The 25298-nt window shown below is 39.4% G+C and overlaps 1 protein-coding gene across 6 annotated transcripts in view; it reads right to left on the reverse strand.

The window, feature by feature from the left end:
• LOC133607523 (connector enhancer of kinase suppressor of ras 2-like) overlaps positions 1-16800 on the reverse strand; it is a 76710-nt gene extending 59910 nt beyond the window's left edge. For all 6 annotated transcript variants that reach the window (XM_061962237.1, XM_061962238.1, XM_061962235.1 and 3 more), the window contains exons 1-2: positions 16337-16800; positions 195-358 (exon numbers count right to left, since the gene is read on the reverse strand). In XM_061962237.1, the coding sequence (XP_061818221.1) occupies positions 195-358; positions 16337-16400 (228 nt within the window). In that variant the 5' untranslated portion in view covers positions 16401-16800. The remainder of the gene's footprint in view (positions 1-194; positions 359-16336) is intronic.
• Positions 16801-25298: the final 8498 nt, after the last annotated feature.

A 25298-nucleotide genomic window follows, 5' to 3' on the forward strand; every position in this document is an offset into this window, starting at 1 on the left:
ATCTGTAATATTTTTTGTTGGACTTTTAATTTTAAGTATAGTTCCAATGCAGAAATGTCCCAGTCTTTTTGGAATGTACCCTTAGTTGACCACAAGTCTTTGATTGTGCTTAATGACATTTTGAGGATTATCCAATGAAATTGGCAAAAAGTCATCCTCATGCAATAATACAAGTGTGTGAAGACTGAACTTACCAGCGCACAAAGCAAGTCCACCGCCTCCAATATCAGCTCCTGATGGCCGATCCTGGACACTCCCAAATCCTCCAGCTCCTGGTGGGTGATTCGCAGCAGCTGGTCCCCCCCAACGTTCTCCCTCTCGAACGTCTTGATGTACTGCTGCAGGCAGTCGTCCAGTCCTGAGGGGAGCAAACAACTTCAACTGTTACGCTTGCCAATGGTTTGTTGCCTGGCAATGGCACATTTTTGCATGTATAAGTCAGTCAAACACGTCTTGGACCCAGGCTTCTCATTGAGTTGCTTCACAGAGTGTTTGCACAGGTTCTGAGATGTCTTGGGCCCTCGCATGGGAAATCATGATTCCCGTTAGTCAACAGACCTGGGGTCCATTTTGGGGACAGACTAAAAAAGCGATGAGACCGTCTGTGCTCAGCTTGTTTTTACATCTTTCTCTGAGGCAGCAGGTGTTAAATCCTTTGGTGGTGCAATTGTTGTTAAAAAGCAGCGTCTGCCTGCATCCATGCTTATGAAAGATTATTATGCAAGGTAAGAACACACACAAAAAACACATTTCAACTTAGAATGATTATAGGATTAAATACATTTTTGCCACAAATGTAAAATATGAGCATAATGTGTAATGATAAATGAAATGCAGTTCTGCATACTGTATATTGTTATATTGAATAATGTAAGGAATAATTTCAATTTTCAGAGCATCACCGATCCAAGAATTAAAGGTTATATGCTACATATATAGGATTTTATTGATTTTATAGGTTATTTTGATTTTAATTTGAACTATGATTATTTTTATGATTACCGGTACTGTATTTTCCTGACTATAAGCTTCTACTTTTTTCCTACGCTTTGCACCTTGTGGCTTATAAAACGATGCGGCTAATTTACGTATTTTTCTTCGCTAACGGTTATAATGTTTTGTAATCAACAAATAGTTTTCAACACCGACAGACGCTGAAAATGTGTGTTATTGTTTGTGCTATGGTGCTATCATTTGGAAAAATTTGCTCACTGCAGGTGCTGCAGGTAAAAGATTTACTTTTTGTTTCGTGCCTTGAACCGTAACTAAATACAGTTTTGAGTACTATTCGTTACGGTTCCTGTGCCATTGTTTGGTCAAAAAGGGATGCATAACAAAAAGAACAGACGCTATGGACTTGTTTGTTCTAATTAAACAGTTTAATTAACAAAGGATAGTAAATATAAATTACATAGTCGCACTAAAGCGAGGCTTGGCAGCATAGCGTTTCTGCTCGAAAGGATCCTTCATTCATCACGCCAAGCAACGTTTGTAAGTTTTACAATATAACTAAAACCATTCAGACTTACTAGACGGTCCCATGTGTAATATCAGTAGAAATGTTTTTGTGCATATTTGTATGTGCCATCAGAATGTAATTAAGGAAGCAAATATGCTAACACGTTTACAAGTGTCTGTGTTAGCTTTATTAACTTACAATAGCATTTTATTGGTATTGTTTCAGTTTCGTAAATTCACCAAAACGCCACCGTGGACTTATTGAGTCTGTTTAGCTGATTAGAGTGCTAGCTTCCACAGCCAGTGGGTCCATGACGATGACTTCCGTTTTGTTTGATCAGTCGTTTTACTGCCGTGTGACAGGCACCATTTGTTAACAACTAAGGTATGTACATAAACATTTACAAAATCGTTTGTATCGGTATATATCTGCAATTTATTGTCCGGTGCAGCTAATATATGTAAAAATAATAATTTCTTCTAAAATTTGGTGGGTGCGGCTTAAAAGAGAACTGCACTTTTTTGGGAATCGTTCACAATCATTATGAAAGACATGACGACGGATGGATTTTTTTAATGCATTCTAAATATTAAATAAACGTACAGTGTATAATAGTTTGCTTACAGCGGAGCCAATGGGAGCTCCACTATTCCGCCCATAAAATCCAATAACCATTCAAAAAGCACCAACAATATTTAATTAAAATTTTGTGACTGGAATATTAACCAAGTATTAGTAATATTAATATTATAAGCGCTAACTCAGACAAATTATTTATAGCGGCGACGTAATCACTTCCGTTGTTCCCTATGTTAACATCATTGAGTGGTTTGCTGTTTTCTCACTTCCCTGCTCCCTGCAAGTTTATTGTAGATCATAAATCATGCCTCTCACTTGGAAAGTAGATGGCTGGGAATATAATCCTACAAATTTGGACACTTTGACCGGCATTTAGGACCTGGAACTGGTGAGAACGACACAAAAAGCGCTTTTTTCACCTCAATGGGAATACATGAAATCCCAGCAGGAGGCATCCTAATGACAGCAGACCTTGCACAGTAAGTGATGTCTTATTATGTTTATTGGCTCTTATAAAGTCTGCAGTGAGCAGAAATCAATGATGAAAGGGGAAAAAAAGCAATTTTTTAAAATTAATGCACCGCGTATGCTTAAAATGATCAAAATACGTATATTAAATGTTATTAAAAATGTGCCCGTCACCACATTACATATATACTTACATCATTTGTATAAAACCTTAATGGAGGTGTTTGAATTTTTTTACGGGCTCTATAGGCAGGTTTGAATAACTCCCATAATATTTACAATGCAAAAAACATTTTTAAATCCATCCATCATCATGTCTTTCATAAAGATTGTGTACGATAGGCAAAATTCTAAAAAACAAAAACCAAAGAGCAGTTCCCATTTAAATACGGGTGTGCTCTATAGCCTGGAAAGTACTTAATTATTTTTTTTTCCTTCTTCTAATTTTCTGTGAAGCAGTTAGATATGCCTTGTGTACAGATTGTGTTCCATAAATAAACTTGCCTTGCTTAGCTTTTGATTTGATTTAATTCAATTACATTATTTTGCTTCCTGGATCTTTCACAGTTTCATTCACTCTCATGTTTATCAGACGATCTGCTCAAGCTAAAAATTATTATTCATCGCCCCAGGAAAATGTGTTATTGAATTAATAAAATGTTAATAGAAACCACAGTTAAATGTCACAGGAAAGTGCCCTGCATTTTAACAGGAAAGCAAGACTATCACCTTTTTGGGCCTTTTTTTATACACAGAAAGACTAACATTCTCTTTTCATTGCATTGAATCAATCAGACACATGTGATTCCGACGTGGGGCAATCAAGCATTCAGATCAGGTTGAGTTGGCAGCCAAACAGTGGAGAGGAACCATAAGAAGTTTCATGGTTTGCATAAAACGTAAAGGCTTAACTAATCAGCCTCTTAACCAAGTTAATTGAGACCTATTATGTCAGGGTAGTAAGTGTTGCCATAGGAACCCTGAAGTGGGCTATTGGCAGCAGATTCCCATGGGCAAAGTAAAAGACGTATATTAGTGTGAGACATATAGCGGATGTTGACGCTGCACTACAACACAATATTTAAAAACGCTGACATCAGATGTTTTGATCAACTATTTGCATCAAATACCAGTTCATGTCGGCAGGTGTTAAAATATCACCTAAAACACTACATGAACAGTTAGAAAAGGTTTCATGATAGTGACAGTTTGACCCTGGAACAGTTTAATTTAATTTCTATAATTTCCAATGGGAAAAATTGTGTTGCCATAAAAATGAATCAGAGGTCGACAACTGTGGTATTCACATTCTCATTATAAATGTTCAAAAGGCTTCAAAAACAACTTTTGTAGCCTTAGTTGGGTAAATTATTTTTATTAATAGTTGTATTAAAATGCATTATTTGTTGATTTTATTATATAAAAGTATTATTTATTTAATAATTTTATTATGTATTATTATTTATATTTTTCTATTTATTTTCCCATGTTTTATATTTCATAATTATTGTTTTTATTATTAAAGTAATGTTTTTTACGGATTATTATTTTTATTAGTAGTACAGTATGAGTAGGAGCAGTAGTCTGACAGCAAGCGGCATGTCGAGTTGACAACTGGTTTTTTTTTGTTTTTTGTTTCCAAATGTGTAGCTATAACAAAAGAAAGACCAAAAACAAATGTCCACTGCAGAGGACACAAAAAATTTAAAAATCAATCAATCAATCAATGTTTATTTATATAGCCCTAAATCACGAGTGTCTCAAAAACAAACAAATAGTCACAGCAGAGGATGCAAATTAAATAGACCAAACACAAATGTTCACTGAAAGGACACAAAAAATAGACCAAAAACAAAATAAATAGAACAAAAACACACGTCCACTGCAGAAGACACAAAAAAGGCAAAAACACATGTCCACTGCAACAAATGTCCCTTGCATAGGACACCAAAAAAGTAGACCAAAAACACATGCAAAGGACAATGGTTGTCAGGAAAATATTTAATAGGGTCTAACAACATAATATCGATTCTTATTGGCTTGTTTCGAAATATGATCGATAGGGCCGATTGTAACTCAAGGACAACTTCAGCACCTTCGCTCCTCAAAGTGCGGTGTACTGCTATCTCGCTGTACAGGCTCAGTGGTGAGCAACTTGAGCAACGCAGTGCAACAAGTCAACAGTTCAGAAGTCGAGGACATTTTTATTACAATTAAGTGGCAAAAAACCTGATGCACTTTCTGTACAATTGCAATAAATAGAAAAGTATTGCAATATTGCAACATATTGTGATGCTCTTCATAGTTCACTAAACAATGTTAATAATAATAATAATAATAATAATAATACCTGGGATTTGTATAGCGCTTTTCTAAGTACTCAAAGTCGCTTTACATGTAGAACCCATCAATCATTCACACCTGGTGGTGGTAAGCTACTTTCATAGCCACAGCTGCCCTGGGGTAGACTGTTAAATGTTAAAATTCATTTTAAAATACAGGAGATTATATATATATATATATATATATATATATATATATATATATATATATATATATATATATATATATATATATATACATTTTAAAATACAGGAGATTATATATATATATATATATATATATATATATATATATATATATATATATATATATATATATATATATATATCTCCTGTATTTTAAAATGCATTTTAACATTGTTTAGTGAACTATGAAGAACATCACAATATGTTGCAATACTGTATTGAATTGTGAGTCAAGTTTGTGATTAAGGATAAAGAGTGTCAGGTTTCAGTGCCTATCCTTAATCACCACACTTGAGTCACAATTCACCACACTTGAGTCACAATTCAATACAGTATTGAAATATTGTGATATTGCAACATAGTGATATTCTTCATAGTTCATATATATTGGTTTTTATATATATATAAATATATAAATATATATATATATATATATATATATATATATATATATATATATATATATATATACACACACACACACACACACAAATATATATCCTGTATTTTAAACTGCATTTAACATTGTTTATTGAACTATGAAGAATATCCCAAAGTTTCAATATCACAATATCTCAATACTGTATTGAATTGTGACTCAAGTGTCATGATTAAGGATAGGCACTGAAACCTGACACTCTTTATAAACTTTATTAAACATCATAGCACCGCTAGCGCCACAGAGCTAACCAGTAGCCACAACAACAACAACACAACACTTCCTTAATATGCACCAATGATGTTTATAACTAGTAAGGTTGCATTCATGAACTCGGAATTATGAGTATTGACAAGCAAGTTGATTTTTGACACATTCTCTATGTTCTGTATTTCTACATTAATTATGACATTGTTGTGGATTTTGTTTCCTATTTTTAAATGTAATATTTAGTTATTATTTCATTTATACATTGAAGTATTTAAATTACTAGTGATGGCACAAAATTCCATAAAAATAAAAAACTTTTTTATTTTTTATTGCATGATTTCATTTATTTCTTTTGTACCGGTTCAGGCACCAACACCTTTTTTACAAAACCGATTTGGTACTACTATCGGTTAAAATCCCTAATCAGGATACGTATCCTGAAGTCCTTGCAAATATCCAGCCCAAATATTCAACTTATGACTACTGTACACAACTGGATGTGTTCTAGTTCTATCAATCTATTAAAACAACTTTTGTATTCCTTTAGATTTTTTTGCCACTCCATGCCATTTTCTCCACTATGACACAAAACAGGATCATCACCCAGCCATCCATCTATGGAGCTATAAAATATATTTGTTTCTATTGCTCAGAAAAAAGCATCGGAACATCTTCTATTAAAAAAACATGCATTATTCACGTTATAATGGCAGTGTTTGTTTTCAGCACTGCATCATAACTAATAAATCGATCATCAATAAAATTGTATTTACAAAGTGCTTTTCATACATAAAAGAAATATGCAACAATGTACTTTACAGACTTAAAAACAATCACCCGATGACCCACACACACATTCATGTACAAATGAATGCATAGCGGAGTACAGAGAAGCCGAGTGAAAAAACACTATCACAGGAGCCATCTGCACCAGGAGGTCATCAGACCACGGCCACCAGAACGCGAATACAATGCGCCCCCACAGCCATGGCCGATAACCCCTGATACAGAGAGCTGCCTCTGGAACACTGGAAGGTGAATGTTACGATCCGCTGCCCGGATCAGAGTTTGTTTATGTTTGTGTCACGTGTTTTCAGCACCTTGAGTTTAGTTTGTTTCTGTTGCCATGACGGCAGATTGTACGCACCTGCCTCTGGTTAGTGTTCGGGACGCGCACCTGTTGCCCGGGCGCTAATCAGAGGGCTATTTAGTCTTTGCTCTGGCCTCACTCTGTCTGGCTTCGTAGTTTGTTCTCACACAACTGATGACGACGATTATTTACTGTTTCTTAGCTACTAGTTCTCACGCTAGGCTCTTTTGGTTTTCTAGCTCCCACGCTAGCCCTTTTGTTTATTCATCATATTATTTATATTTAAAATAAATCATTTTTCCTACCTGCAAGCTGTGTCCAAGCCGTCTGCATCCTTGGGAGAACCACACCCGCATCACTATGCGACCACGTCGTCACAGTACGAAGCCAGCAGAAAACAATTCTCCCGCACTGGCTAACGAGGAGTTGGACGAAGGTACGCTCATGGTGTTGCGAGCGATGGAAGCCGAGACGCTTCGCTATTCGACGGAGGATAGGTCGAATCTCATGTGGGGACCTGGAGGCTCTCTTATCCCCATCGATTCCCTCTGGTCGGAAGACATCGCCGCTACACCGCAGTACCGTGCGCGCCGTCAAAGACGGAAGCCGGCCAGGAGGTCTTTCCCTCGCCGCCAAGACGCGCCGCTCCTGCAAACTCCTCCCCCGGACCGAAGCAAGCTATATGCAGCTCAAACTTCCCCTCCTCAGATGTTTGGCAACCCCATCGACCACTTTGCCAAACAGTTCTCCGATTGGGCTGTAAGTCACATGGACAGTTGCAACAGTAATGTCATGTCATTGGCGCCTCCCGAAGAGGTAACTCCGCCCACTTCTGATGACATCATTGAACAAGAATTTTTTTTTCCATCTTCTAATTCTTTCTGTCAGCCAATACCAAATGACTTTCATTGTAAGATAAGACATTATCAGGACATTTTTATTAAGTGTAAGTCTAGTCAGTCACATTCTGATTTTCAGACTCCACCTCCAGTGACTTTGGTTCCGCCCCCAGTGACTATTGCTCCGCCCACTGCACATATTTTTTCCCCCTGTGCTCCCACCCAATCTCAAGTGGGGGATGATAATAGTCAATTTGGACAATTTGAAGAAGAGTATACCCCCCTCCATACCTTCCCCCACCCACCCTTGAAGACAGTTCCAAACCGCAAAGAGCGCGTCTGGTATCCGCGTCTTGAGGGGGGGGCTAGTACTGGGAACTGTGCTAGTGCGGTGGCACAACTTCGGCGTGCTAAGCCGCAACCTCCTGCACGGCCACCGCCACCAGTTTTTCGGCGTGCTAAGCCGCAACCTCCTGCACGGCCACCGCCACCAGTTTTTCGGCGTGCTAAGCCGCAACCCCCTGCACGGCCACCGCCACCAGTCTTTCGGCGTGCTAAACTGCAACCTCCTGCAAGGCCACCGCCACCAGTCTTCCGGCGTGCTAAACCGCAACCTCCTGCACGGCCACCGCCACCAGTCCTTCGTCCTGCTAAGCCACAACCGCCAGCTAGGCCACCTCCAGCTGCACCTCGGCTAGCACCTGTTCCTGCACCTCGGCTGACACACCAAGCTTCGTCTCCAGTACCTCCACCACGCCAAGCTCCACCATGCCAAGTTCCTCGGCTGGTTCCCACACCAGCGCCGGCTCCAAGGCTGGTTCCCACACCAGCGCCGGCTCCAAGGCTGGTTCTCACACCAGCGCCGGCTCCAAGGCTGGTTCTCACACCAGCGCCGGCTCCAAGGCTGGTTCTCACACCAGCACCGACTCAAAGACCAACCCCTGTCCCGGCTCCAAGGCTGGTTCCCACACCAGCGCCGGCTCCAAGGCTGGTTCCCACACCAGCGCCGGCTCCAAGGCTGGTTCCCACACCAGCGCCGGCTCCACGGCTGGTACCCACACCAGCGCCGGCTCCAAGGCTGGTTCCCACACCAGCGCCGGCTCCACGGCTGGTACCCACACCAGCGCCGGCTCCACGGCTGGTACCCACACCAGCGCCGGCTCCACGGCTGGTACCCACACCAGCGCCAGCTCCACGGCTGGTACCCACACCAGCGCCGGCTCCACGGCTGGTACCAGAACCTGCACCTGCTCCACGGCTGGTACCAGAACCTGCACCTGCTTCCACGGCGACGACGTCTCCTCCTGCCTCCACGGCGACGTCGGCTCCTCCTGCCTCCACGGCGACGTCGGCTCCTCCTGCCTCCACGGCGACGTCGGCTCCTCCTGCCTCCACGGCGACGTCGGCTCCTCCTGCTTCCACGGCGACGTCGGCTCCTCCTGTTTCCACGGCGACGTCTGCTCTCTCCTCGTCTTCGTCTCAGCGACCTCGAGTGGTCTGGCTGCGCAAGCGGCGCTCTCGGAGGTTTGTTTATGGACGCCAGTGGCGCAAACAGCAGCGACACCCGAGACGTAGTCGTAGAACTCTCCGGCTGCTGAACTTCTGGCGCCACTCACGCCCACCTTCTCGGCAGCCACGAATGTGGCCTTTCCGTGGTCGCCCGCCTCGCCTGCGGCAGCGGCGTTCCACTCGCCGCCGCCACCTGACTCTTCCCCGGTGGATTCGGGGACACGTGGCCTGGCGACCCACCACCAAATCCTCCCTCCACCCTCCCTTGACTCTCGAACTATTTCTTGTTTTTTGGGTTCTAGTTTTATTTAGTGTCAAGGGACATCTGGAATCTGTCCTTTAAGGGGGGGGTACTGTTACGATCCGCTGCCCGGATCAGAGTTTGTTTATGTTTGTGTCACGTGTTTTCAGCACCTTGAGTTTAGTTTGTTTCTGTTGCCATGACGGCAGATTGTACGCACCTGCCTCTGGTGTTCGGACGCGCACCTGTTGCCCGGGCGCTAATCAGAGGGCTATTTAGTCTTTGCTCTGGCCTCACTCTGTCTGGCTTCGTAGTTTGTTCTCACACAACTGATGACGACGATTATTTACTGTTTCTTAGCTACTAGTTCTCACGCTAGGCTCTTTTGGTTTGCTAGCTCCCACGCTAGCCCTTTTGTTTATTCATCATATTATTTATATTTAAAATAAATCATTTTTCCTACCTGCAAGCTGTGTCCAAGCCGTCTGCATCCTTGGGAGAACCACACCCGCATCACTATGCGACCACGTCGTCACAGTGAAAATAATAAAATATGTAAAATAGTAAGAATTATGAGCTAGAATAAAGGATAAAATACCATCCATCCATCCATTTTCTACCGCTTGTCCCGTTCGGGGTCGCGGGGGGTGCTGGAGCCTATCTCAGCTGCATTCGGCCGGAAGGCGGGGTACACCCTGGACAAGTCACCACCTCATCGCAGGGCCAACACAGATAGACAGACAACATTCACACTCACATGCACACACTAGGGCCAATTTAGTGACATGCACCTGGGGGGATAGGACAAAATACCAATAAAACATATTGAGATTTAAAAAATTGATATATACAAAACAAATATACAATGAATAACTAGAACTAAAAAAAATCTAACATAACTAATAAGATAAAAACCAAAGTATGAATTACTTCAATACAATTAATAAACATTAGGTACTATTAAGTATACAATATTAGGTACAAATAGGTGTACAATAAATATTAAAAAAATATTTTTAATGAAGGCCTAACTGTCTTGTTTGCCAGTATCACTCTGATGATGCTGTGCCGATTATACCAAAGTAATCTCTGCTACATCGGTTTTCTTGTCCATTTCATGACCAGGTCAGATTACCAGTCACGAGGAGAAGAAGCGCAGTATTCATTATAATAATCCAATGGTTGGGGGGTAATAAAACATTGTAAACATGAGCCAATTGGGTTCACCATTTATCATTGCACGCATGTAGGGATGAAAATGCAGAAATGCAAAAGACTTCGAGAAAGTAGATGCACTGTTTTTCCAAAAAGGAGTCAAAAGTGGAATTATTTTCTCTTCCCCTAATGAGAATCTCTCCTTTAAAGCGGCTTTGTCACAGCTGGGAATAAAGCGTCTTGCACACACAAAGCACTATGGTGGGGGGTGGAGAGTGGGATTGTGGGAAGGTCACAGGGCGCCCCTGTTTGGCCTCCAGTGACATCACAGAGCCCAATGCTAATAATGGAGACACTGAATGGTAACCGCAAAATGCAGCCAGGCCTAAGAAGTGCCCCTCCCGCCCCCCCCCCCCCCCCCCCCCTACGCCCCCTACCCCCACCCCCCGCTTCCCCTTCATCACCAACAACGACCATAGTCTTGCCCCATCCCCCCCCCCCTCCCTCACTTTGCATCACCATTGCTGGGCCCCGGGCGCTGTAACCGTCACTGCTCCACTTGTCACATGTGGGAAACTGAAGACTCTCTCTTCCCCTTCATTTCTTTACACATCATCTTGGTTTAACCGCTCCACACTCCACATAATTACATCATGCAACTACACGAGTGTGTGCCCTTTCATCTGAGCAGCCATAAACAGCAGACATCTGTTTGTACCATTAATATTGTGTGATCCTTGCAGTGAGAACGTGCATCGTTTGTGTGTGTGTGTGTGTGTGTGTGTGTGTGTGTGCGTGTGTGCGCGCGCGTCAGGAAAGGTATACATCATTTGAAGCATCCTCGAGGACCTGTGGCCAAACACGTGAGCACGTGGCACAGCACAACAGCACAACACCCTCAAACACCATTAGCATGGATAGCATCACAATCTGCTTGTGATGCTATCCATCCATCTTTATATCTCTATATGTCTATAGCGATCCATACATCTATCTGTGTGGTTATCCATCCATGTATTCACCTGTCCGTCCATCTATCTATTTATCCCTACTAAGGATCGACTGATTATGGACCCAGCCGATATTTGGCATTTTGACGTATGTCATATGTGTATATTGAGCTTATATATATATATATATATATATATATATATATATATATATATATGTGTATATATATATATATATATATATGTGTATATATATATATATATATATATATATATATTTTTTTTTTTTTTTTTTTTTTTTTTTACAACTTCAACAGAAATACATCAGCAGATATGATATATATACATATGATACTAGTATTTAGTATCAAAAATGTGATAAGTAGAGACTACGTTAGTAGTAATAACGAGTGCTCCTTTCTGCTAACTGCTCTGCCGTGCTCTGACAAATTGAGAACAGGTAGAGAACATATGTGTTAGTAATTGTTATGAAATGGAAAAGGGGTAAGATTAAATAAGATTAGGTTCTTGCTACTCCTTTTCCGACAGGTTTTAAAGAGAAATTAAAATATGTAAAATGTGTGATGTATTATATTGAAACTGTATACATGTTCAAAATAAGCCTCCACCTACCAACCAACCAATATTTCAGGGTTCCTCACAAGGAAATATCAAAATGTATTAAATGCATAAACTGCTATAAAATTGATTAGCTTGCAAGTTATTGTGATGTAGAAAAATCCAATTATAAATCATAAATTAGTATCCATCCATTCATCCATTTTCTACCGCTTGTCCCGTTCGGGGTCGCGGGAGTGCTGGAGCCTATCTCAGCTGCATTTGGGCGGAAGGCGGGGTACACCCTGGACCACCTCATCGCAGGGCCAACACCGATAGACAGACAACATTCACACTCACATTCACACACTAGGGCCAATTTAGTGGTGCCAATCAGCCTATCCCCAGGTGCATGTCTTTGGAGGTGGGAGAAAGCCGGAGTACCTGGAGGGAACCCACGCAGTCACGGGGAGAACATACAAACTCTCTAAAATAATATAATATAAATTATTATCCAATTATTATTATTAATATCAGGAAATGTTCCATATTTTTAAATGCAAATGTCAGTCCGCAGAGTTTCTCGAAGGATGTTTTTTGTATATAAAACACTTCTTGGTCTTGTCCGCCCTTATTTCTGTTCTTTTGTGTAGAGACTTTAGTCGCTAGAATTTTAAAAAGCCTTCAGATTTTCTGCTCCGTGGTCACGGAATGAATTACAAACGGATCTGAGGCTACCTGAACTGATCTTTTGGGGGAATTTCAATCCATTTGAAAGGATCGGAAAACTAGTTATATTGGGCACTGTACTTGTTTTTAAATTGTTTTCATTGAAACATTTTATTTTTTAACTATTGCGTGCTTTATATTTATGTTTTAAGTAATGTGTACTTTTAAGTATAGTGTGTGATTGCTCCTGTTTTTTGTTGTTGTTCTATTGATTTATGAAACCTGTTTTGCTGCTCTCCCCGGTCACTCTTGCAAAAGAGATTTTAATCTCAATAAGTTTTTTTTACCTGGTTAAATAAAGGAAAATGAAATGAATGCAAATGTTGATGCTCCTCTTAGACGCATGTAATAAAGATGATTGTGAAATGTTTTTTGTTGCTAAATTAACCACGACATGAGCGACGCATAAAACATTATGTCGCTAGTGGTTCAACAATTCCTAAAATGTTAAAAACATAAAACCTTGTCCAGCTCTTTACTGACCTATACTAGTGATGTTTAAATAACTTTTACTGCAAATGAATATCAGCTCCAAATATCGGTTATGGGCCTCCTTGACTACTAATAATCGGTATTGGTATCGGTCCTGAAATAAACATTTGGGTCGATCACTTATCCATTGATTGATTGATTGAAACTTTATTAGTAGATTGCACAGTGAAGTACATATTCCGTACAATTGACCACTAAATGGTAACACCCGAATAAGTTTTTCAACTTGTTTAAGTCGGGGTCCACTTAAATTGATTCATGATACAGATATATACTATTTTCAAAATACAGTCATCACACAAGATAATCATCACAGTATATAAATTGAATTATTTACATTATTTACAATCTGGGGTGTGGGATATGGAGGGGGGCGGGGGGTTAAGTTTGGTTGGAATCAACACTTCAGTCATCAACAATTGCATCATCAGAGAAATTGACATTGGAACAGTGTAGGTCTGACTTGGTACATATGTACAGCAAGTATTGGACACGGAGAGAGAGATCAGAAATTATAAGAAAAAGTGACTACATTTGATTGTTTACATTTGATTATTTACAATCCGAGGAGGTATGATGAGGAAGGGAGGGTGTTAGTTTAGGGTTGAAGTTGCCCGGAGGTGTTTTTTTAGTGCGGTTTTGAAGGAGGATAGAGATGCCCTTTCATCTATCTAGTAATCTGTTCTCTACAGTAAAATGGCTTTAAAGCAACAGGGTTATGAGTAACTTTAGCCAACGTATTAAAATTCAGAAATATTACCTTGATATACCATTGTCAGTGTTTAAAGTAACATTGTATATATACTTGCCATAAGTTAACTGTTGACAGTCAAACTTCACAACAAAAAATGTCAAGCTAGCAAGTCTTACCAATAATGAGAGTGCTCCCTTCCTTTTTGAGAATTACTCATCATGAAAAGGTTTATAACTAACAATGGTTGTCATTTTTTGTTTTCTATGCTATTGTACGAAGCATAATAATGTTTATTTTTTAGCATAGCTGGAGCTAATACTTTTCATAGCTAACATTATGTTCTTCTTCTTTAGACTAAAGATTAGTATAAACTGAATCAACAGCGCCACTGTTGGTTGAATCTGAGTACTGCACTCATTTTGTACACACATTCAACCAAATGTTTACCAATCAATTTGTCAATTATGCCCTTCCCCATCATACACCCACACACGCATACACACACACACACACACACACACACACACACACACACACACACACACACACACACACACACACACACACCTACCGCTTGTCCCTTTTGGGGTCACGGGGGTGCTGGAGCCTATCTCAAAAAGTAGCAATTACATATTAGGTACACCTGCTAAATGGTATAAATAATTGTTTTGGATAATGTTAAAAAAATGTTCAATACATCGGTACCTCAATTTAGAAGTGTCCCAACTTAAGAGTGTTTTGAAATAATTGTTATACTTTAAGTTGCAAGCAAAAATTTAAGTCATAAGCATCCTCGCCATTAGTTGGCATAGCAAATGTCACAGTGAAAATGCCTGTAAATGTAAACAAAACTACTCGCTAGCATTAGCTTGTAGCTAGAGATGGACATAACTTTGTTTTTCAACCACAGGAAGGAAGGAAGTGAGTGTGAAGGAGACTGATGAGGAAGACGTGGATGATATTCATTAAATTAGAGAAAGAAATCATCGCAGCAGGTGAAGTAATTTGAAATGTATCACTGCTAGTCTTCACTATACTGAGGCAGAATGAGTTGAACACCAGCCAAGGAGCTATAATATCTAAATGGCCAACATTTATCCATGAAAATATAGTGAAGCTGCTGACTGTGTGTTTGACGGAGTAGAAGCTGGAAGGAGATACTGTAGAAGTCCACTCTCCGAGGTAAATACTATTATTATTACATTACTAATACTTCATATTGCATTACTTCATAAAACTATTGTTGGTTTAGTACATCAGAAGTGTGAGCACTAGAACTGGATGTAGTATGTACAAATGGGGCCAATTATTTTTTAATGTGTTTAGATTTATTGTACTTGGCTTAATCCTTTTGTGTGTTTTTTTTTTTTACTTTTCTCAACCTTTTTTTAAAGCCTAACCAGGGACAAGGGTTGCAAATGAGCCTGTGGTTAGAAATCTTATGTATAGGTTACCTATGGGTAGCAATGTTTAATTGTACTGTCCCTGTCAAATAAATACATAAACAAAATACATGTTATTGTATTGTTTTTATCCTTATTTCTTATATAAGAGTTAGTTATTATTTTTAAAAGGTCTGTTACATGTACAATAATTGAGCTGTTTTGGAGGCAAAGCGTCAATTAATTTGGTTTAAATTAATTTAAATGGGGGCCATCACAAAACCAATTAAACTCGTAAATACTCTACTAATAATTATTAAAAAAACAAAAAACTGACAGTTTAGTTTGAGTGATGTTAAAGAAAAAAAGAATGTGTAAAAAAAAGATATAAACAAATTCAACAGTATTATTGTAATGTTTTCAAATAAAATGAACATTAAATAAAACAAGTCATATGACATATATCAATGATAAATTAGTACATACTGGAGTAAACTCTTCACAGAAATAATGTTGTAAATAAATAGCGGATAAATAGCAGTCATGGAGCCATTATGTATTATTAACCTTATAGACCTACATTAGAGGGCAAACATTTTTTAAATACAATGATAAAGATAACGCCTATTTCTAAATAAATAGACGCCAAATCAAAATGTTGCATTATTATGTTTGCTGGAAATGTGCAGGTGTACCTAATCAAGTGGTCTGTAGTCACTTCACAGAGCATCTGTGGATGAGTGACTTGCTGAGATGCTTTCATAAAGTCCCAATATTATAGCTCTTATTGGGTTTATGATGATATCCGGTTAGATTTGGGTGATTTAAAAAAAGGCTCCTTCTGGGAGGCACAAAAGGGCACAATGGAGGTTTGTTTACATGGTGTAACTGCTCTGCAGGTTTACCTCCAACAACAACAACAACAACAAATGGATCATCAGGTGCTTTGTGAGACGTGCACTGCACATTGAATAAACATTACCATATGCATATGAATGTGTGTGCAAATCTTACCTTTCATCCACTCCACCACTTGGCCGGAGCTCCACTTGCTGACGGGCTCCATGACCAGAGCCATGCACACAAGTTTGTCTTGGCAAAAAGAAAAAAAAAGAAAAAAGAAAAAAAAAAAAAACGACCTCCTCCGTGCAACAAAATACAAATAAAACACACACAAAAATGTGCAGGATGAATGTTTTTAGGAAAAAAGAGGAGGTAAATCTGCGAAATGTGACTTGACGACCTACACACTTATGGGCACATTCCTGTGTTGGCATCAAAGAGCTGCTTTACTTGTCATGCGTGTCAGGCTCCGAGGGATGAAGAGGATGAAGAAGAGGATGCTGCACGACCGCGCTGCTCGCAAAATACATCCGAGCGGCAGCGTTGAAGCCACCGGCTGCTTTGTGCGGGACTGTTGGAAGCTCAGGTTGCCTGGGAGCATCCTCCCCTCACATTGCACAGACATGGAGGAGGCACAGCCCACTGCGCGCACACTGCGTGGGTATGAGGAGGCTGATTCATGCCACCGAGCTCTGACAAGGAGGAGGGGGAGGAGGAGAGGGGGGGGGGGGGCAAGGGGGAGGGGCTTCTGAAGGAATTTCATGTAAGTGGCAATAAGGTTTGATTTAGGATGCCAACAATGCAAGGTATAGAGCAGATAAACAAATCCGCGCTTTCAGTGACATGGGGGAAAACTGCGCCAGATATGTCAATTAAAATCTACATGAGTGCCTCGATCGTTCCAAAGGGCGCATTGAAAACCGAATTGTATGAAAAGCCGAACAATGTTCCTTAAAGGAAACAACGTAAGACCAACAAATCCCTTCCAGAAACCTCAAATATCAGAATCATTTGAATTTTACAAGCAGGAAACAATGCAAAATCCATATAAAGTACCCTTTTTTCATTATTTTATTCATCCAGCTATCTATTTCCTACCGCTTGTCCCTTTCGGAGTCGCGGGGGGTGCTGGAGCCTATCCCAGCTGCATTCGGGCGGAAGGCGGGGTACACCGTGGACAAGTCGCCAATTCATCGCTGGGCCAACACAGATAGACAGACAACATTCACACACTATAGATTATTCAGAACAAACCAAAAATAGGGTAACACTTTAGTATGGGGAATATATTCACCATTAATTAGTTGCTTATTAAAATGCAAATTAGTAACATATTGGCTCTTAATTAGTCATGATTAAGTACTTATTAATGCCTTATTCTGCATGGCCTTATTATGGCCATATAACCCTAATCCTCTAACCCTAACCCTGACCAAATAACTCTAAATTAAGTCTTTGTTACTTACAATATGTTCCCCATACTAAAGTGTTACCAAAAATAGTCTCCATTTACAAAAAAAACATCCAAACAAAATCCCCAATATAGTCATCTGAAAACAGCATTAAAAGACAAAAAAGGAAAGAATAAAAGGAAAAAGCACAAACATGTTCTGTTGAATATTATAATGTATAATAATTTGATTCTTGATCAACAATACAATGCATAATGACCATACACATCAACATGTTGTATGTATGTGTGTATATATATATATATATATATATATATATATATATATATATATATATATATATATATATATATATATATATATATACATATACATATACATATACAGGTAAAAGCCAGTAAATTAGAATATTTTGAAAAACTTGATTTATTTCAGTAATTGCATTCAAAAGGTGTAACTTGTACATTATATTTATTCATTGCACACAGACTGATGCATTCAAATGTTTATTTCATTTAATTTTGATGATTTGAAGTGGCAACAAATGAAAATCCAAAATTCCGTGTGTCACAAAATTTGAATATTACTTAAGGCTAATACAAAAAAGGGATTTTTAGAAATGTTGGCCAACTGAAAAGTATGAAAATGAAAAATATGAGCATGTACAATACTCAATACTTGGTTGGAGCTCCTTTTGCCTCAATTACTGCGTTAATGCGGCGTGGCATGGAGTCGATGAGTTTCTGGCACTGCTCAGGTGTTATGAGAGCCCAGGTTGCTCTGATAGTGGCCTTCAACTCTTCTGCGTTTTTGGGTCTGGCATTCTGCATCTTCCTTTTCACAATACCCCACAGATTTTCTATGGGGCTAAGGTCAGGGGAGTTGGCGGGCCAATTTAGAACAATTTTGTGACACACGGAATTTTGGATTTTCATTTGTTGCCACTTCAAATCATCAAAATTAAATGAAATAAACATTTGAATGCATCAGTCTGTGTGCAATGAATAAATATAATGTACAAGTTACACCTTTTGAATGCAATTACTGAAATAAATCAAGTTTTTCAAAATATTCTAATTTACTGGCTTTTACCTGTATATATACAGTATATATATATATATATATATATATATATATATATATATATATATATATATATATATATATATATATATATATATATATATATACATATACATATACATATGTATATACAGTACAGGCCAAATGTTTGGACACACCTTTTCATTCAATGCGTTTTCTTTATTTTCATGACTATTTACATTGTAGGTTGTCACTGAAGGCATCAAAACTATGAATGAACACATGTGGAGTTATGTACTGAACAAGAAAAAGGTGAAATAACTGAAAACATGTTTTATATTCTAGTTTCTTCAAAATAGCTACCCTTTGCTCTGATTACTTTTTTGCACACCCTTGGCATTCTCTCAATGAGCTTGAAGAGGTAGTCACCTGAAATGGTTTTCAGTTCACAGGTGTGCTTGAAGCTCATCGAGAGAATGCCAAGAGTGTGCAAAGCCGTAATCAGAGCAAAGGGTGGCCATTTGGAAGAAACTAGAATACAAAACATGTTTTACAGTTATTTCACCTTTTTTTTGTTAAGTACATAATCACACATGTGTTAATTCATAGTTTTGATGCCTTCAGTGACAATCTACAATGTAAATAGTCATGAAAATGAAGAAAACGCATTGAATGAGGAGAAGATGTGTCGAAACGATTGGCCTGTACTGTATATGTATATATATACAGTATATATATATATATATATATATATATATATACATATATATATATATATACACACATATATATATATATATATATATACATACATATATATATATATATACTGTACATACATATATATATATATATATATATATATATATATATATATATATATATATATATATATATATATATATATTTCTATCTCAATGATATACCCACTTATCACTTCATCAAATGTTTTTAATGTAACTACACACTTATAAGATTTTATGTTTCCTCGTCCTTGTTGTCCCTGTCTAGACAGTGAGGAGTAGCTACGGAAGAGGGGACAGAGGGGCGAGCTCTACAGACACCATACCTGCGTACTTTGCCAAAACCTTTTTCTTGAATTGAATAGTGTTTCTCCCCTTCTTTATCAAAGTGCTTGGACTTGTGTTATATCCCAGAATGCACCGACAATTACTTTGTGCTCACACAACATTGTTGACATCAGCTGATGCAGCACAACACGTCACATTGTCGTGACTCTGCAGCCTTACTTGGTTGACGTGTTCTGGCAAACTGCCTGGTTGCCCCTCTTCGCCTTTCATCAGTAAGGAATATAAAATGGAAGTCATCTCCAAGGAAATCTGAACATGTTGGAGTTAATTATTGGAAAAAAATAGCACGTTTTTATACAAGTTGCGACAAAACCAGAGTGGAAGAAAATTCGACCAATCACAGCTCTGCGCCATTGACGCAAAGTTGGACATTTTTTGAGGGACGCATGTCGACATGTAACAATAAATGGTGTAATGAAATGCGGTAAAATTACCAACTCTTAGTATTATAGTTTCAAACTTTACATATCGTATAACCGATTACACGTTAAAAAAACGTACTGATTGTGCTCATTTAAAAAGTTAAAGTTAAAGTACCACTGATAGTCACACTGAAATTACCCTCTGAATTTGACCCATCCCCTTGTTCCACCTCTGAGGGGAGCAGTGAGCAGCAGCGGTGGCCGCGCTCGGGAATCATTTTGATGATTTAACCCCCAATGGGTCCCATTTTTATAGTCTTTGGTATGACTCGGCCGGGGTTCGAACTCACGACCTACTGATCTCACCACAAGGCCACAGGTTGGTTCCTAAAGAAATGGCATGCTAACTGCTTGCTTGGATAAATGCTAGCATGAAGACAAGACACATTGTTTAAAAAAGAAAACTTGAAAAAGTAGATTTCTGTGAGTGTATAAGTACTTTTTGAGCACATATTGTGATAATAATAATAACCGTGATATGAAATTTGCATATTGTTACATCCCTAAAGGCGCATGACACACTCCAAAGGGGATTACTTTCTGTCAAGAAACAAAAATGTAAATTCTGAATCTAGAGATCTAGACATGCAAAACCAGCAGGTGGCAGTGTTCTTCCACAGTGAGTCAGAGCTTTTCATCCCTTCACTCACCCACGCACGCATGCACACACACACACACACAACAGCGACCACGGCAGATAATACACAAGGATAGTACTGTGAAATAACTGTCTTAAAGAATTTTAGCGTGTTAGCAAACAACAGATAACAAGTGTTGTCTGACATTGACCCCTTTGTAACAAGCAAAAGTTTCTGCAATCAGCAGCGTCGCTCTTATTAGAACGAGGCACTTGACAGCATATACTGTAATTAAAATACAATGTACACTACCAAAATGTAGTTAGCATTTTTGGCACTCCTTTGGCACTGTTCCCCTAGCATTCAGAAAAGCGGTTATTCATCCTTTGCTCAAAAGACCTAACCACGATTCTGACCTCATGGTAAACTACGGTCCCACCTTCCCTTTATCTCGAAAAGCCTCTAAAAAAATATCACTCTACGGAGAAAGCCTTCTCTAAAGTGACTAATTATATATTGCTAACTATGGATGCTGATGTGTCATGCATGTTGCTGCTACTTGATCTTAGCGCTGCTTCCGATATCGTCGATCCTAACATTCTATTAGCACGTATTAAGTCACGTATTGGTATGTCAGACTTAGCCTTTTTTTGGTTTAACTCTTATCTTACTGACAGGATGCAGTGTGTCTCCCATAACAATGTGACCTCAGAGTATGTTAAAGTAGCGTGTAGAGTTCCACAGGGTTCGGTTCTTGGCCCTGCACTCTTCAGTATCTACATGCTGCCGCTAGGTGACATCATACGCAAATACGGCGTTAGCTTCACTGTTATGATGATGACATTCAACTCTACATGCCCCTAAAGCTGACCAACACGCCGGATTGTAGTCAGCTGGAGGCGTGTCTTAATGAAATTAAACAATGGATGTCCGCTAACTTCTTGCAACTCAACGCTAAGAAAATAGAAATGTTGATTTATCGGTCCTGCTAGACACCGGCACTTATTTAATAATACCACCTTAACATTTGACAACAAAACAATTATACAAAGCGACTTGGTAAAGAATCACGGTGTTATCTTCAACCCAACTCTCTCGTTTGAGTCACACATTAAGAGTGTCGCTAAAACGGCCTTCTTTCATCTCCATAATATCGCTAAAATTCGTCCCAATTTGTCCACCACCGACACGGAGATTCATGCATCCGTTACGTCTCGTCTCGATTACTGTAACGTATTATTTCTGGGTCTCCTCATGTTTGGCATTAAAAGATTACAGTTGGTACAAAATGCGACTGCTAGACTTCTGACAAGAAGAAGAAAGTTTGATCATAATACTCCTATACTGGCTCACCTGCACTGGCTTCCTGTGCACTTAGGATGCGACTTTAAGGTTTTACTACTTGCGTATAAAATACTAAACGGTCTAGCTCCATCTTATCTTGCGGATTATATTGTACCATATGTGCCGGCCAGAAATTTGCGTTCTAAGAACTCCGGCTTATTAGTCATTCCAAGAGCCCAAAAAAAGCCTATAGAGTGTTTTCTAATTGGGCTCCAGTACTCTGGAATGCCCTCCCGCTAACAGTCAAGAGATTCTACCTCAGTAGAAGCATTTAAGTCCCATCTTGAAACTAATTTGTACATCCTAGCCTTTAAATAGACCCAATTTTAAACGAGTTGATCTGCCATATCTCTCTTTTCTGCTCTGCAACTCTCTACTGCCTGGAGAGGTTATCAGGTGGCCACTCTTCTGTGCATCATTTGGTGACGTGTCTGTGCTGCTGTCTTGCCTACATACAAGAGGATCCCCTGCCGGCCTACCAATGGACTGGACTCTCACGTTATTAACTGTATCCACTCAGCATCCATTGAACCGATCACCCAGGGGAGAGGCCAGGAGGGCGGTCCCAGGTCCCCAAATCTGCGATCTTTCCAAAATGTATCGTTGTCCCACTGGATTAAGTGGGATCAGATGTGGGATCAGATCCGAGGATGTCGCTGTGGTTTGTGCAGCCCTTTGAGGCATTTGTGATTAACGGCTACATAAGTCAACTTTGATTGATTTTTCTGAATATTAACATAAATACCGGGGGGGTAAATCCTGTCTCATTTGGAGGATAATCAAATCTCAAGGCATAAATGGAAGTGGCCATGCGTGGCCAAAAATATGTTTCAAATATTAACATTCTGCATGTATGAGTTTTGTAACATTTATGGCATCTACCCACCATAGCTATATTTCAGCAGTGACGTGTGTGCCTGTCGCACTCCTGTGGGCACTAATCATCCCCCATACACACACTGTTACCTGCTGCTTTCTTTGTGGCTGCTCAGCTTCTAGCACACAAAGGGCAGTGTAGTGGAAAGATGCTCAGCAAGGAGACAAGGATGCTACTGGAAACAGCTTTAGGCTGGGTTTCAATATCTATTCAGTGCACTACATACCAAATATACTATAGCATTATAAAAGATGTGTCACTACGATTAATTATTTCAGCAGTTATTTGGCTTCAGCATGGCAGGCAGATTATTGAGAGGTTATTGGTATCAACATTATCACTGTGATGAGGTGGCGACTTGTCCAGGGTGTACCCCGCCTTCCGCCCGATTGTAGCTGAGATAGGCTCCAGCGCCCCCCGCGACCCCGAAGGGAATAAGCGGTAGAAAATGGATGGATAGATGGATTATCAACTAAGCCATACCCACTCTGTCAGCACTGACATTATATAAATAATCTATAATCATAAAAAAACAAAAAACAATTACAGGAAGCTGTTCCGTCAGGGAGACTAATATTGTGACTGTATTTCATATGGACCTAATAATATTTGAGGAAATAATTACAATAAGAAATTATGAAGGAATGATACACAACTCTTTTTTACATTCTAATAATTGATTGTTTTAGCAGTACAATGAAAGAAAAATAATAATTATAGGTTTTTAACAAAGCAATGTATTTTATTTTGCAACCTGTCATCTCAACTACTTGCTTGACTTTTCACATCCACCCTCTAGGTGGCAGCATATCACTTGTTATTTAAGGCGGGACTCCATTAGAAGAAGAACTTTTGGCTTCAAGAACAGTGGTTCTCAAACATTTTTCAGCAAGGAGCACCTAAGAAAAATCCTGGCTCACCAAGTATTACCTTAATGACCAACATCAAAATATAGTAGCATAGTAGGCCTAAGTATTCATTAAAAACAAGGCCGATGTTTTATTTAACAAGTATATTAAATAAGGGCAGCACGGTGGAACAGGGTTTATTGCCTGAGTTCAATCCCGGGCTCGGAATCTTTCTGTGTGGAGTTTGCATGTTCTCCCCGTGACTGTGTGGGTTCCCTCCGGGTACTCCGGCTTCCTCCCACCTCCAAACACATGCACCTGGGGATAGGTTGATTGGCAACACTAAAAAAATTGGCCCTAGTGTGTGAATGTGAGTGTGAATGTTGTCTGTGTTGGCCCTGCGATGAAGTGGCGACTTGTCCAGGGTATACCCTGCCTTCTGCCCGATAGTAGCTGAGATAGGCTCCAGCACCCCCCGCCACCCCAAAAGCGACAAGCGGTAGTGAATGGATGGATGAAATATTTTGGGCCACTGTAACATTGCACACAGTTTGAACAGGAAAATTGTGTATGGACATAGGAAAATAAATGACTGTACTTTAATCAAGAGATTCTTTGGAGTACCACTAGATGGAGACCATGTACCCTAAAATACATTTATAAATATATATATATATATACATATAATATATATATATATATATATATATATATATATATATATATATATATATATATGGGTTAGTGCATGTGCCTCACAATACGAAAGTCCTGAGTTCAATCCCGGGCTTGGGATCTTTCTGTGTGGAGTTTGCATGTTCTTCCCGTGACTGCGTGGGTTCCCTTGGGTACTCCGGCTTCCTCCCACTTCCAAAGACATGCACCTGGGGATAGGTTGATTGGCAACACTAAATTGGCCCTAGTGTGTGAATGTTGTCTGTCTATCTGTGTTGGCCCTGTGATGAGGTGGCGACTTGTCCAGGGTGTACCCCGCCTTCTGCCCGAATGCAGCTGAGATAGGCTCCAGCATCCCCCGCGACCTCAAAAGGGACAACCGGTAGTGGATGGATGGATGGATGGCGGATAGATAGATAAATATGTGTGTGTGTGTGTGTGTGTGTTTATATATATATATATATTTATTTATTTATTTTTTTCATATTAAATTATTTATTTATTTTGGTATTTATATATATTTTTCATACAGGTAATATTACAATTGAGTATTATATTGGTCATATATTTGCCACTCATGTTCCGAGGTGTACTTCATATTTCTCTGCAGGCTTTTTTAGGAAATGATTGACAACAGCGGCCATGGTCACGGCCTCAAGTAGTTCTTCCCCTGGGGATGTGACGATTGCTGGAGGTCAGAGTGCATCTCATAACGATGACAGCTTTGACTGCAGACCAGAGAGAACACAGTCTGGAACTGTGGACATAAACCAATTGTACTGTGAGGCTGCTTTTTCGCACATTTTGTTCTCACAGCCGGAGGGAGAGTAAATTTAAAAAAT

This window comes from Nerophis lumbriciformis, linkage group LG09, assembly GCF_033978685.3.
Source record: "Nerophis lumbriciformis linkage group LG09, RoL_Nlum_v2.1, whole genome shotgun sequence".
Taxonomy (NCBI): Eukaryota; Metazoa; Chordata; class Actinopteri; order Syngnathiformes; family Syngnathidae; genus Nerophis; species Nerophis lumbriciformis.